The following is a 15,080-nucleotide window of genomic DNA, read 5'->3' on the forward strand; positions in this document are numbered from 1 at the left end:
TTGAATGGAGGAGAAGTGGGAAACCACGGGCAACCACTTTCAGGATGGCTGAGGTGGGAATCGAACCCACCTCTACTAATTTGACCTCCCGAGGCTGAGTGGACCACGTTCCAGCCCTCGGACCACTTATCAAATTTCGTGGCAGAGACGGGAATCGAACCCGAGCCTCCGGGGTTGGCAGCTAATCACACTAACCACTACACCACAGAGGCGGACTTTTCCATTTCTCCAATTATAAACTTTAGAAAGAAAGAAAAAATTTCAAAATGTGCTGCGTTAAGTTTTGCTGTAGTTAATTTCTTGCTCACCCATTCACCCTTGGCGCTTCTTATGTCTTTGTAATCCAGGGAATCCCCGGATCACAGATGACGTGATATAATAGCAAGTTGCGTATAAAATTTCAGCATGATACGGAAATTAGCATTTTCAACATTAAAAAGATGTCTGTTTAGGAAGAAACTTAAGAGAACTGTGTTTCAATGCAGAGAAGAAATGAGTTCAGCAGATGAAACAATTCAATCACCTGAATAGGATGTTTTTCTTACTAAATGGTAGCACCGTAAACGAAATCGAACGAACGTATCGTACAACTAATGCAGCGAACTCGTAGTTGCGACACGTGTGAACAAAATTACTTTGTGTCACAACTTCACGGGAGAGCCGATTAAAGTCTACGTCTTATGAATATGATCATGACACTGCCATTTAATGCTTCTTGTGGTATATAATGATCCTAGCTCCACGATTTACCGAAAATCCCATTCCGAAACATCTATAGACATTAAAAGTAGCGAGCGGTTCTGAGTGGCTCAGACGGTTGATGCGCTCGCCTTCTGACACCAACTTGGCAGGTTCGATCCTGCCTCAGTCCGGTGGTATCTGAAGGTGCACAAATACACCAGCATCGTGTCGGTAGATTTACTGGGAAGTAAAATAAGTCTTTCAGGACAAAATTCCGGCACATCAGCGTCTCCGAAAACTGTAAAAGTAGTTACTGGGACGTAATGCAAATAAAATTATTATTATTATTATTATTATTATTATTATTATTATTATTATTATTATTATTATGAAAACCAGCGTCCTATATAAACTAACGAGTCAAGTCCACGGCCCCAACGAAACAACGATCGTATCAGTTATTAAGCGCATATTTAAAAAATGATTGACTAGTATTATGTCTCCATTTTTAACGTCCATTATTTAAGTATTTTACTTAGTTATGTGCATGTGAGGACAGTCAGACATTTTCGTGTAACGTTTCTGAAAGAGTTAATATAAGGGACGATCAAAGAGTTTCCGTTCGACGGCCGTACAGTCCTGATCTTGATGCCAATCGGGCAAAGTCGCTGTGAGTACTGAGGCACTCATCCCACCCCCGCACCAGGTTGAAGGTCCCCGTGTGGTAAAACACCGTATCGTACTGCGTGAAGAAGTACATAACCGCCGGCTGCACATCCTCCTCCGACAGGAAGCGTCGACACTTCAAGGCCTTTTTGAGGGGGATCGATGCGTGATAATCACATGGAGAGATATCAGAACTATAGGGTGGGTGCTCGAGTGTCCCCCACTTGTGTTGGCCTAACTTCTGCTTGAAGACCTTTGCGGTATAGGGACGGGCGTCTTGTGTCGAAACGCGACCCTCATGAAACTTGGTGCACCATTTCACAACGGTGGTTTTCGACAGGCATGTTGCTCCATCCACAGTCTTCATTCACCGATGGATGTCCACCGGTATTTGTCCTTCGGCAGCCAAGAACAGAATAACAACACGTTGGTCCTGTTTGGACGCATTAGGTAGTAACGTCGCCATAGCCCACGTGGCTGCATTTAACGCACGCACTTCGACAGGACACGACTGCTACACTAATCCCTTTGCCTACATGTCCGTGATTATATACCCGCATCGGAGTCGCGCTACGTTGCATGCACGCCCTCTAACGGTAACTTCTTATAATGCCTTATACAAAGCACAGGTTGAAAGTATTTAAACTTATATTGTATTCATAATTTCATGGTTTCTCCATTGAAACAATATTGGTTACTTCATTTTCAACTTTTTGAAATATACCTAGACCTACAGTTTATAGGCCATTTTGTTGCATTCAGGACGGAGGAACGGAAACGATTTTGTGTTGTTAACGTCTGTATGTAACACTGGAACAACTATTGCATGGTAAGCATATAAACATTTACAGGAAAGCATGAAAGTAAACTGATGAATATTTAATTTCTATTAAATTTTAATACTGTGGGTTACGTTATCCACGAAGAATATGATATATAGTTTCCAGTGTTTAACGTTCTGTTATCTAATTCATTATAACGAGGATCTCTGTTCCAGGTTTTCAGAAACGAGGGACAATGGCCAGTGGTAGCATTCTTCGATTCCATTTTAAAGTATCGACATGAACTGCGACGCGATTTCTTCAAAGGAGTTGTAGGAGTAATCGCGTAAGTTGTACATCATTTGAACTTATCGTTAGCTACACGGAATGTCAATTGGAAGAAGTCCAAAATAAATAAATGGAAGTATTAAATTTATAGTTTTAGAGAATTAACCTGCATGTTAAAAGGTACCTTCTGAGATCTGTTAAATCCGAATTAGGTACTGTCTTTTGAAGGTAAATTTTATTGTTTCAAGAAGCATGTAGGTGCAGAACATCCAAGTGGTATTGCTCCTGCAATCTCACAAAAGCAGTCATTATTCGATTCCCGGCCAGTTTATGTGCAATTTTGAACTTTAAATTCCATTTCGGTGGTTTGTGTTTCACGGAAATGTTGAGGTGCATGGTCCATTGAGGTTTCATAAAACTGATCAATATCATTATCACCAACACCGTCACATTTAATGGACGAAGTCAAAATTCATTCATCAATTATTTAATATGATTTCCTTTTTATTACAGCCAAGGAAAACAATGGCACGATTTCAGAACCACCGTTAACCCGGTTATGATGCAACCACGAGCCACCAAGTTTTATGTTGGACCAATAGACAAGGTGGCTAAAGAATTCATTCAGAGGTAAGACTGAAAACGTTCTTATATTTATTAAATAATAAATCATCCGGCCTGCGATGAGGTACAAAATGCAATCAAAAGTAAGTTTGCCTACAATGCAAATTGACATACAGTACCGGTCAAAAGTTTAGGACCACATAAAAAAATCACGAAGTTCCATCTAGAACCTACAATTGTGCTACTAGACCTCTGTATTTTTCCCCTGAGCTCTTGCATCTAATATGATATACGTCACCTGATTTCAGTGTTTACGCCAAATTTTGTATAAGTTATATATTTTTAACTGTTGGAAGGTCACATCAGAAAGTCAACATTTTTGGAAGTATTATGTACTGTGTCATGTAATTGGTTTCAAGTATCACCACCAAGCTTCTTTTATAGACTTAGCAATAGTTATGGGTCGTTTTAGTATAAATATAAACATTCCGAAAAAATGCGGCACCCATTTTTGTGCGTTTATATCTTTTTTCAAACCAGCGCTAAAATGGTCAATTTTTCCTTGTACTTGTCACAGGTCTCAGTGAGAGCTATCGGCATCAGAATGTGTTCTTGGATGCCATCTGCAGAGTGCAAATGAAACTATCAGGGCAGATAAGTTTGACGACGATAGCTCGTCCTGAGACCTTGGACCATACGATACATGACATAGGCAAAGAAAAATCAACGATTTTGGCCCTGGTTAAAAATAAATAAAACACGCCAAAAACCAGTGCCGCACATTTTCGGAATTTTTATATTTAAACTAAAATGGCCCCCACCTATTGATAAGTCTGCAAAAAAATCTTGGTGGTGATACTTGCAACTAATTAGCCTACATTACAGAGTACATTATATTACCAAAATTATTTTTTGGTGTGACATTCCAAGAGTTAAAAATTAATAACTTCTACAGTATTTGGACTAACTCAATGAAATCAGGCGACATATATTCTATTGGACGTGAGAGCTCAGAAATGAAATTACAGAGATCCAGTGGCACAATTTTAGGTTCTGGATGACATTTCGTGATTTCTTTATGTGGTCCTAAACTTTTGACCGGTACTGTATACAATATACAAGAATTTGTGGTGGTTGCAGGGTAGGCTTTGGGTTACAAGTGGCCACGGCTGATCCGTGGTGGGAACTTTCTGCATTCCGACCCCGCAACCAAGCAAAGAATGGATGGCCACGCATGTACACCTTCTCCACACATCCCCATGACAACCACAAATCACCTGGCGTGACGGCGTCACCGCCAAGAAAACCCGCCTCCCCCCTTCAGGGGACGAATGAAAACAATTTAGTAGAAATAGTCGTTCTAGGGTCGGGGAGCGCAGGGACGGGATGGCCACAATTCCGTGCGTCTACAATTCTGCATTCTAACTCTTCAACCGAACAGAGGAGCGGGGGATAGGCTTTGCCGTGGCTCTATATATCTGCATTGGGGGACGGAGAGGGTCTGGTCCCCTCTGTTAGCTGACCTGAGATTGGTACGCAGTGGTTTTCCATTCTCCTGCACTAAGAGGAATGCCGGAACCGCTGCCAGTATAGGACTCGGCTGCCACCCAAACACCTTCAGCACACGTTATATGAAATATCCCTGGCCAGAGAGAGAGAGGGCGTTGCGCTCTCAGTTTGTCCGCCATCCACTTCAGGAGAAAAATGTAAATCTACATACGGTTACGTTAGGGTTGAATGCAGAGTAGCCTTTGACCTACAAGTGGCCACGGGCCAGCTCTGCACTCCAACCGACCAACCGAGAACAGGACTAGTTGCCCCGGCTCTATTGGGTGCTCTTCAACTTTGAATTCGGGAGACGGCGAGGGGCTGGTACCCACCGTCGCTGTCATGGATTTCCATTCACGTGTACTAAAGCTAATACCGGAACAATTCCTAGTGTAGACCACGGCCGCCAAACCCTAACCTTCACCACACATCTTCTTCACGCAAATATCCTTGTGCTTTAAACAAGGCATCAAATCAATCAATCAATCAATCAATCAATCAATCAATCAATCAATCAATCAATCAATCAATCAATCAATCAATCAATCAATCAATCAATCAATCAATCAATCACTACTGATTTTAATTTATGGCAGTCGCGCAGGTGGCAGATTCTCTATATGCTGTTCCCTAGCCGTTTCTTAAATGATTGCAAAGAAATGGAAATTTACTTAACATCTCCCTTGGTAAGTTATTCCAACCCCTAACTCCCCTTCATACAAACAAATATTTGCCCCAATTTGTCGTCTTGAATTCCAACTTAATCTTTATATTGTGATCTTTCCTAGTTTAAAAAACACCACTCAAATTTATTCGTCTACTGATGTCCTCCCACGCCATCCCCCCACTGACAGCTTGGAACGTACCACTTAGTCGAGTAGCTCGTCTCCTTTCTCCCAAGTCTTCCCAGCCAAAAATTGTAACATTTTTTTAACGCTACTCCTTTGTCGGAAATCGCCCAGAACAAATCCAGCTGCTTTTCTTTGGAATTTTTCCTGTTCTAGAATCAAGTAATCCTGGTGAGGGTCCCATACACTGGAACCATACTCTAGTTGGGGTCTTACCAGAGAGTTACACGCCCTCTCCTTTACATCCTTACTACAACCCCTAAATACCCTCATAACCATGCGCAGAGATGTGTACCCTTTATTTTTACAATCATATTTATGAGATTACCCCAACGAAGATCTTTCCTTATATAAGACCTTTCTCACAAGCCTGCCGTAGCTCTTCAGAGTGCAGAATGATAACAAAGTAGTAGTAGTAGTTGTTGTAGTAGTAATAGTATCTGCTCGAAGATTGTTTGGTTGCATTCCTCAATGTCGCTTCGCTAACCTTTCAATATCGTATTATCTATTCCTACTCACATCTACTCTAAAACGTATATCATATTCTTGAACTGCCTCCCCCAACTAACCATACCGTCTCTAGTTACCCCCAGAACCATCTGGACAAGTGTTAAGTGTCTCACCCGAAGCCCTATTTTTCCATCATTGTCCGTTGATCCGATTTTTTTTACCAACACAGGATGTTCTAAAACATTAATTCACACTCCTGGGGCGTATAGAGAGTACTGAATAGACGGAGTTTCGAATAGGAAACCATGTCAGGAAATGTAATAGTTCCTGAGCAACAGGAAATACTTTTAAATAGTTTTTCTTAATTATTCTGCTAAGTGAAGGAGCGATATTCATTATTTTGGGGGCTCTATAATTCTAACTAACCAACATTCACTAATTTAGGAAGAATATCCAGTGTCAAGGGGGATATAAAGAAACTTTTTAACCGGTATTTCCGAATACCCCGTAAATGTAAATGTGCTTTTATTTTACATTTTTACAATTAGCTTTACGTAGCACCGACACAGGTAGGTCTTATGACAATCATGGCATCAAAAACGGCTAGGGTTGGGAAGGAGGCGATTATGGCCTCAACTGAGGTACACGTGCGGAATTTGCTTAGTGTGAAAATGGGAAGCCACGGAAATTCATCCTCAGGTCTGAAGACATTAGGGTTCCCGAATGCAAACTAATAGATTACGTAACCCAAGTCGTACAGCTACATGAGGTCGGTTGTAAATGTTCTCCTCTACACAGGAGCACACGACACACAAAACCCCTCATACACTAATTTCTAATGAGCAAATATTCGATTTACGTTCGCTCATTTTATCTTACGACAAGGTTTTCTGTTTGCAATGATTTACATGATTATTTCTCTAAGGATGTGCCGCAGAAACAGTATACATATAAACAAAAAACACAGAAAAGAGTGTATTTAATTCGGTAATGTTATTTATTAACGTTACAGAACTTGAGAGGTGTATTAGAAACTGTAAAAAAGTATAAATATTCTGTTAGAAATGACGGAGGGAAATTAGTTGTTTACGAGTACTTTTGAACGGTTGTTCGCTAAAGGGAAACACTCCTGTAATCTTAATCTAGGGAAAAATATATTCTGATTCTTATTTCAATTTTTGGCTTGTACCAAGAAACACTGTAAAAACTGGTACGTTTTTGAAAACGTAATAATATATAAAGGTTAAGAGAGATGGACGTACCTTTTGAACGTCCCAGTTATTGGAATACTCTTCCCTAAGGTTAATTCCTAAGAGTTGGAAGTAATTCTAAAGTAGGCCGGATGTGCCGCACTACGTTTGCATACCATCATTTGTGTTTAAAATTTATTTTCGACTTCTATTCCTTCCCTGCCGGCCTCGCAGTTGGGGTACCGAGCCTGACTCTTACCCAGAGGCCCCGGGTCCCATTCCCCCCTAAGTTAGTTATGCGGGCCCTGTCCAAAAAACAAGAATAGCGACCAAGAGGTTATATAGCGCTGACCAATTGTCTGCTGGTAATCAGCAGGCCTTAGGGCTGAGCAGCGGTCGCCTGGTTGGGCTGACCATGTATCTCCTTTTAACCTGCAGGTTTCCGGGCTGAACAGTGATCTCCTAGTAGGACAGTGCCTATCAGGTCTGTAGCACATGTGGTAAAAGGAGTCCTTCTCTAAGACTATATCTATGCCATTCAGATGGATTACAGTGAGTGACAAGTGAATAATAATCAATAAAATACATCATTGAAGATTATTCTTGGAAGTTATGAGCGGTTTCTGGATGACAATGAAATCAATTAGAAACTATATAAAATACCAGGTGTAGTACCCGGCGTTGCCCGGATAGTTTTTTAATGTTTACCTTCAAGATTTGAATTACTTGTTAATTAGGTCTGAAGTGATTTTTGTAGAATTCCTTATTGAGATGCTGATTGATGTTTTATGACCTATTATGCCGTTTCAAAGTTATTTTTATGTGTTCGATTACATTATTTCATTTTCGAGTAAAACTTTGTCCATGCGGAAGCCCGAATTGTTTGAGAAGTATTTGATCCTTTCATAAAATAATGAGTGATAATTCTATGTACTTAACTTTTGCGCTCTAGATGTAGTGTACATGATTCTTTCATTACGACTGTCACCAGTTAGCCTTGCGAACCCAAAATCTGTGGATTCAATACTAATCTCTGTCATTTTAGACTATGAACTTTTCACTCCATATCAGCCCCGTTCCGTTCGTGGCTGAACGTGGATTTGAACGGTATTCAGAGTGTCACAATTCATCTCAGCGACACAAAAACAATGGATTAGTAATGAAAACCGGTTATTGTCCTTTATTTTACTCACTTTTGCAATGCCTCTTTCTTAGTAGGTACACAAATATAAAGCAAACATATTTATATGTACAAAGTAAATGGAAAATATCCTCATATGAAGAATTCAACTCCTTCCTCACTTCTTTTCACCCCCCCCCCCCTCCTCCACCCCACTTCACCGCTTAAGGGCAGAAGTACATGAATGGAATGGAAATTTTGAAATAGGTATTTTGCTCTTAATTTGAAAAGCGCGCCTTCCTGAAGAAGAATATGTATCATTTATATGCATTTTTATTTTATTTCACAAAGAAATTAAGAATAATGTGAAGCGTTGTTTTTGCCACGCCCCAATTTTCAACCTCCACTGTTGACATACTTAGTCAACCATAATTTCTTAACTAATTGCACGAAGATCTTGTGAGATGGCTCATTTCAGAAATTGGTATTTTCCGCGTGTCGTGAACAAAAGACTGCACACGGACGCAGTGAAAGTAACGTGTTTGTTTTTGTTATTACATGAGGTAAACATACTCCTAAAGTTGTGAATTGTAACTCTTAGAACGTCTTTCGTAGAATGTGTGGTATTTAAAACATGTAAATATGCCACGAATTAAGAATTTCAACAAGAAACAACACCATAAAGGCAACAGATACAGGAAAAGTACACTGAATGTTAGTTCGAGTCCAGTGCAAGGCAATAATGCATATTCTAACCCCACAAATACAATAGACTCGTGCGTTTCAAGTGCGTCAAAGAGAAAGACTTGTTATCTTTCAGAGGAAAACAAGAACAAAATGATTGTTCTGGTGGCAGTGTAACATTACCTTTAGATATTGCTAGCAGAAGCACCCGTTCTTCGTACGGGTTATCAGAAAGTGGCTTTAGTTACTCATACTATCGGTGTGACTGACTTCATTAGATACTTATATCACTGATGTATTTAAGTAAGTTACGTAGAAATTATTTGTCATGTTTGGAATTACAGTGTATCTTCTTTTTTTTTCATGGGGCCTCTAAATATTAGTTCCTTTCTAGAGTCGACCTCTTAGATCTTTTGCTACCATATGTTTCCTTCATTCTTACCTAGATATACTGTATATATTATGCTCCCTTCACAAAGCCGCAGGTTTAGTGTAAGTATAATTCCGCTAGATAGTACCACAAATATAAATATTATTGAATGTATTTGTTTGATCCGACATTTCGTAACTATTACAAATGATCAAGAAAATACGCGATGCATAAAAGAAACTACTATAATTATCGAGAATTATAAATCTCAGGGCTGTCACTCATGTCGCACATCATATAATGAATCTGAGTATAAATGTTGAGAAATTTTTTCAAGTCATTTTTAAAGTCTGTAACATCTTCATTGTCCTTCCTTGACAATATTATGTACAGGATATAGGTTGTTTTCATGGTTACAATGATCGTAAAAGTGGACCAAAGTATCGGCACTAATAACATCAGTGATCCTACTGCTCCATGATTTGATACAAAATAGTTTAAACTATAGGCAACAGACTCCGCAAAATGCTGAAACCTAAGCCAGTACGTAAAAACGGAGGAATGTTGGCAACCGCTGGTCGCCGCACTACGGAGATTTCCGGGGCTATTATTTTTATACTTTACTCGCTTTCCATCCCCGCCCAAAGGAGTGCTATGAGCGTCTTACACAACAGTTTATTTTTCCAGATAGTAAGTTATATGTGTATCAATTTTGGTTGGCAGTTATGCCCAAATGTACATGCAAAATCTAGGTGCTGTAGAATCATGGAGCTGACGTTGCCATGGTTACGGCCGTTCGTTTCTTTATCCGATTCCTAGAGCAGGGGTAGTGTGGTTCCAATATCTCCATAACGGCAATTTTTAGGGCCTTAAAACATGGTTATCGTGCCCAAAGGGTTTACGGTGTTTTCTTCTTTGCGTCAAGGGGCTAAAAATGAGCTTAGTCTCGTCCTTGTACAACAAATTCGATTTCGCCTATATTAGCCTATTATTTTAATATTTTTATATCTCCCTCCATCGCCCCCCTCGAATTGTTTTGAAAATAAAATACAGCCCATGTTACTCACTGGCAATGTAGCTTTCTATAAGTGAAGTAATTTTTAAAATCGGTTCCGTAGTTTTTGAACCTACAAATACAAATTTTTCCTCTTTATAATATTAGTATAGAAAATTGTGGTTTACAAGTTAAGTAATTGAACGTAAGATATTCTGTCTGCTTGTTACTAACTATATTTCATTTTATTTTCCGGTCCAAAGAATGAAGGATCTACGAGACAAGAATGGACAGCTGCCTGATGACTTCATGGGTCACATGTTTCGATGGGCATTAGAATGTAAGTATACCTCTCATATAATGTGTTTCACTACGACCAGCTAGTGCAATTTGAAGTCCTTGCTAACACTCATAACAAACGCATTCCAAGTGCAAGGGTAAATAGTGTATATGTGGATTTTTATGAGATCTTTCCCCTGGCCAGAGAGAGGGCGTAACCCTCTAGGTGGCCCGCCCCACCCCTTCAGAGTGGGGACTGAAAGCATTTATAGTAGTAGTATACCTTTCCGTGTGCAGTTAACAAGCAGTCTGTTAATGACAGGAGTAACAAGATCCCACTGAGCTAGTGGCTGCGCGGTTTGAGTCACGTAAATATCTGCTAGCGTTCGGAAGATAGTGGGTTTGAACCCCACTGTCGGCAGCCATGAAGATGCTTCTCCGTGCTTTCGCATTTCAATACCAGGCAAATGCTGGTGCTGTACGTTAATTAAGGCCACGATCGCTTCCTTCCCACTCTCCACTCTTGCCTATCCCATCGCCGCCATAAGACCTATCTGTTGTAGAGCGATGAAGAACAAATTGTAAACAGAAATTGTAACAGGGTCTACGCTGGAATAGGCGATAAACAACGTCAGAGTAGTTGTTTCAAGTGATTTACACCGGCAGGCGTTGCACGTTCTCCTCCAAGTGCGATAAATTTTAATTAAAATGGTGGAGTGTTGTAAGCACCGTCACCTTCATGCTTTTTTTTCATAGAGGAGAGAATCACCCTGCATGTGCATATTAATACACTGGTCAGCACTTGAATTATAAGTACCTGGTTTGTAGCGTGTAGCACCCCCATTCACCCTGATGACGACATCAATGCGGCGTGACAGACACTCCGCAAGGTACCGGAGGAGAGATGAGACATACTGCTCCACGACGTTCGCACAGCCACCCATAATTCACAGATAGTTCGGAGGAGGGTCAACGGCACGCATATCTCTCTTCATAGCATCCTGAATGTGATGAATAGGACAGCGGTCGGGTTACCTTAGAGACTAGAGAAGCATTTTCATATACAAGGAGTGTTCATCGAACCAATCAACATCAGTTCGAGAGGAACAGGGCGGTGCATTGTCTTACAGTGCGTTGCAGGTGAACAAATGGTTGGATATAATTAGACACCACGTTCCTTTATCGGTGGTTGGTGAAGGAGGTTACCAGATGTTTCAGAGATCCCATTTCATCCCACGATGATACAACGACCTCTGACTTGAAAAGGACCCTTCTGACAAAAGAACATATTACCTGGGGTCTTTGTTGATGCACTCATATGCTGCCGTGGGTATGAACAAACTGGTACCACGATTCGTTTTTCCAGGCGATGTTTGTCTAAGTCTTCAGAGTTCAGTGGTGGTGTTCCTGTGCCAATGCCATTCCTTGTGCCTTGTAATGTGTCGTGAACAAAGATACCCGTAACCTCTGTACCGTACCACAAGGATGTGGTCCTGGACGTGCTCAAACGTCGATGTTATCCAGCTTTGGATCTGCGAGTAACCTGTTGCACTGTTACCGTCTACCCGCTCTTACCTCCCAAGCCAGTTGATGGTTACTCCTGTCAACAACCCATTGTGTTCTACGACACTTCACCATGGTGATAGTAAAAAATCTACGTGCTCATAGCACACTCTCGTCATGGTGGACCATGCAATGTTCATTGCATGCACTACTTCGGAGATGGAATAGCCCAAACGTATGGGCACCGACAATCTGGCTGCAAACAAATGGAAGATCCGTGGATTACTAGTCATTTGCTCACCACCGGTTAATCACGTGGCCAATACAAGATCTGACGATATTGCAGTTATGCACCAAACTGAAGTATTACATTCGCTGGGCGACCACAGCACAATTTAACAAAACGACAGCCATATCTAAGTGTATGTCAATTAGTGTGGTACTTTCGTCGTTTCGTGGAGCAAGACAGCATGGAGAGCGACCCATCACGAGTGACGTCACCGCGCTGAAGCTTCATTACTCCCTGCACAGCCAACTTGACAGGAGAGACCCTGCTGTAGTTACCGGAACGGTTACTAGGCTAGACGGTAGGGATCAAGCGTAGGCTCGCTTTGGCTGGTGACGTCATGTGGCCTCCACTGCCGGACTTGCAGTGAACACGACCCATTGTAATTGTGCGATTCTGTTAATGATTTGCTTATATTTATTTAACCACTTGATTAATATTTTTCCATTTTGTCAAATATAATTGCCAGTTGTTATGTGTAGATAATTATGTTGTAATTTATTTTAGTATTGTTCAGAGCACTGCAAGTAATATAATAACATTGCTTAACACGAACAATTCTAGTAGCTTTCTCATAACTAAATTATCTTTCGCCACGCAAATAAAGTATTTACGTTTCGGTTTTCGTATTTTCTATCCATCCAGTGGTTTTAGAACGATTTTATACGCAGTTTTATTTCTAAAACTACTTACTAAAAATAAAGAAACATGACCAGTCGCACGGGATGCTTTTTACCGCTGTTTTGGCGGATTGTTAGTAATAAGTAGTATTGTATAAACTAACATATTATTGTATAAGTAATTATTTATAAATGTGTACTGGCCGGTGGAATGTTGGTGAAAAGCCCCTGAAGAAACGTCAACCTCTTCCATCATGTTAGGGGTCACTCGTTTTCAGGAGAAAGAGGCTCCCCGTGGTGAAAAGTAATTCGAATAATTTGTCTAGAGCATGATTTTGTTACTCTATACAATTCCCATAGGCACTTTTTAAGCTGTTTGTGCCACACACGTGGACACGGGAGTTTAGGACGTCAAATCTATTATTAACAGTGATTACAGTCTCTCCTACATAGCTGAGCTCTGGAAAGTTGTGGCATATTGCTTTACCCACAGTCAGTGATAACAGTTCAGCGGCTTTCTATACATTTTGCCTCTCCGTTCCAGTCACAAGAATATGCTTCATTGAAAGAGTATGCGCGTATTGCAGGTCTTCGCCCTCACTTTGCATTTCAATTAATTTTTGAAATGCTTCTTTTGTAACAGATTGCCCACGTTTCGGTTGATATCCTTCCGCAGTAATTCAAGTGCATGAGGCACATCGCAAGAAAACCACATGTTACGTTCTTTACTTGATGGATTTTCCAGCGAGGGTTGTCCAACGAAATACTCAGATTAGTCATACATTTCCTATTTGAAGGTCCCATATCAGATACAACTGCTCTAACTTCAAATACAGTGGTTTTTAAGACTTGAATTACTTCTACTAACAGTTCTCTTGACATCGCTGTATCAAAGTTGTAGTAGATAGGTTGTATCCACTTTTGAGCTAAACTTCTCATTACAATGACTTGGACATCATGCTGTCCTCTAATCATTTCTTCATTTTACCGGGTGAGTTGGTTGTGCGGTTAGGGGCGCGCGGCTGTGAACTTGCATCCGGGAGATAGTGGGTTCGAACCCCACTGTCGGCAGTCCTGAAGATGGTTTTCCGTGGTTTCCCACTTTCACACCAGGCAAATGTTGGGGCTGTATCTTAATTAAGGCCACGGCCGCTTCCTTCCAAATCCTAGGCCTTTCCTGTCCCATCGTCGTCATAAGACCTATTTGTGTCGGTTCGACGTAAAACCACTAGCAAAAAGAAAAAACATTTCTTCATTTTGATCAAAGCACAAGTCGTTGTTAACCTTCATTTCATCAAAGCTGAGAACATCTCTTTCAAAATTTGTAAGAAGACTTGACTGTATTTTTAAGATATTAATGCTCAACTCAATGAATCCAGGAGAAACAGAGAACTTTCTTAGTCGTCGTTTGATTGTAACTTCATAAGGGAGAGGGTAATTAATCAGGTCTCTAACAAAACACAATGCTGTATATGATATATACCGAGCGACTTGGCCGTGCGGTTAGGAGTGTGCAGCTGTAAGCTCGCACCATGCACTGTCGGCAGCCCTAAAGATGGTTTTCCGTGGTTTCCCATTTGCACAACAAGAAAATGCTGGGGCTGTACCTTAATTAAGGCCACGGCCGCTTCCTTCCTATGCCTAGGCCTATACTGTCCCATCGTCGCCATAAGACCTATCTGTATCGGTGCGACGTAAAGCAAATAACAAAAAAATGTTATAGACCGTAAGGTGACTGACTGCCTTAGCAATGTCCTCAGATGACCAGCTTGAGGTTCTGCCGTTTACTAAAGCTTGCTGTTGACTTTTAGAAAAAAGTACCCTCAAAAACTTGAAAAATTAATTTTTAATTTTATTACCTCGGTATTAGCTGCACTAAGACGGTCCTGAAGATCCTTATTTTGCTGTTTTAAGTCACAGTTTCCTAGTCTAATTAACTCCAATTCAGCAGTCACTTCAACAATTTTCTCAACACGGAAACATTGATGTTTACTTTTGTTATCTAATTCCTTACTGAAGATTGCATTATTAAAATTTTCTGCTTCAATTGATGCCTGCAATCGTAAAATTTCCCGTATCTCCTTACGATGATTTCGCTTTTGTGCCCTTATTTCACGATCTTTACTGGACTGACACGCCAAATCATTATCTACTACTCAGTGGCAAATATATGTGGTTCTGCGTCACGCTTTAAGTTACGTCTAATTGGAAGGTTTAATAACTCACTC

The 15,080-nt window shown here is 40.6% G+C and overlaps 1 protein-coding gene across 2 annotated transcripts in view; it reads left to right on the top strand.

Moving 5' to 3' along the window:
- LOC136872293 (probable cytochrome P450 49a1) overlaps window positions 1-15,080 on the top strand; it is a 95,395-nt gene that overhangs the window by 53,974 nt on the left and 26,341 nt on the right. For both annotated transcript variants that reach the window (XM_068227306.1, XM_067146112.2), the window contains exons 4-6: window positions 2,345-2,454; window positions 2,910-3,026; window positions 10,428-10,504. In XM_068227306.1, coding sequence (XP_068083407.1) covers window positions 2,345-2,454; window positions 2,910-3,026; window positions 10,428-10,504 — 304 coding nt within the window. The remainder of the gene's footprint in view (window positions 1-2,344; window positions 2,455-2,909; window positions 3,027-10,427; window positions 10,505-15,080) is intronic.

This window comes from Anabrus simplex, chromosome 4, assembly GCF_040414725.1.
Source record: "Anabrus simplex isolate iqAnaSimp1 chromosome 4, ASM4041472v1, whole genome shotgun sequence".
In the NCBI taxonomy this organism is placed as follows: Eukaryota; Metazoa; Arthropoda; class Insecta; order Orthoptera; family Tettigoniidae; genus Anabrus; species Anabrus simplex.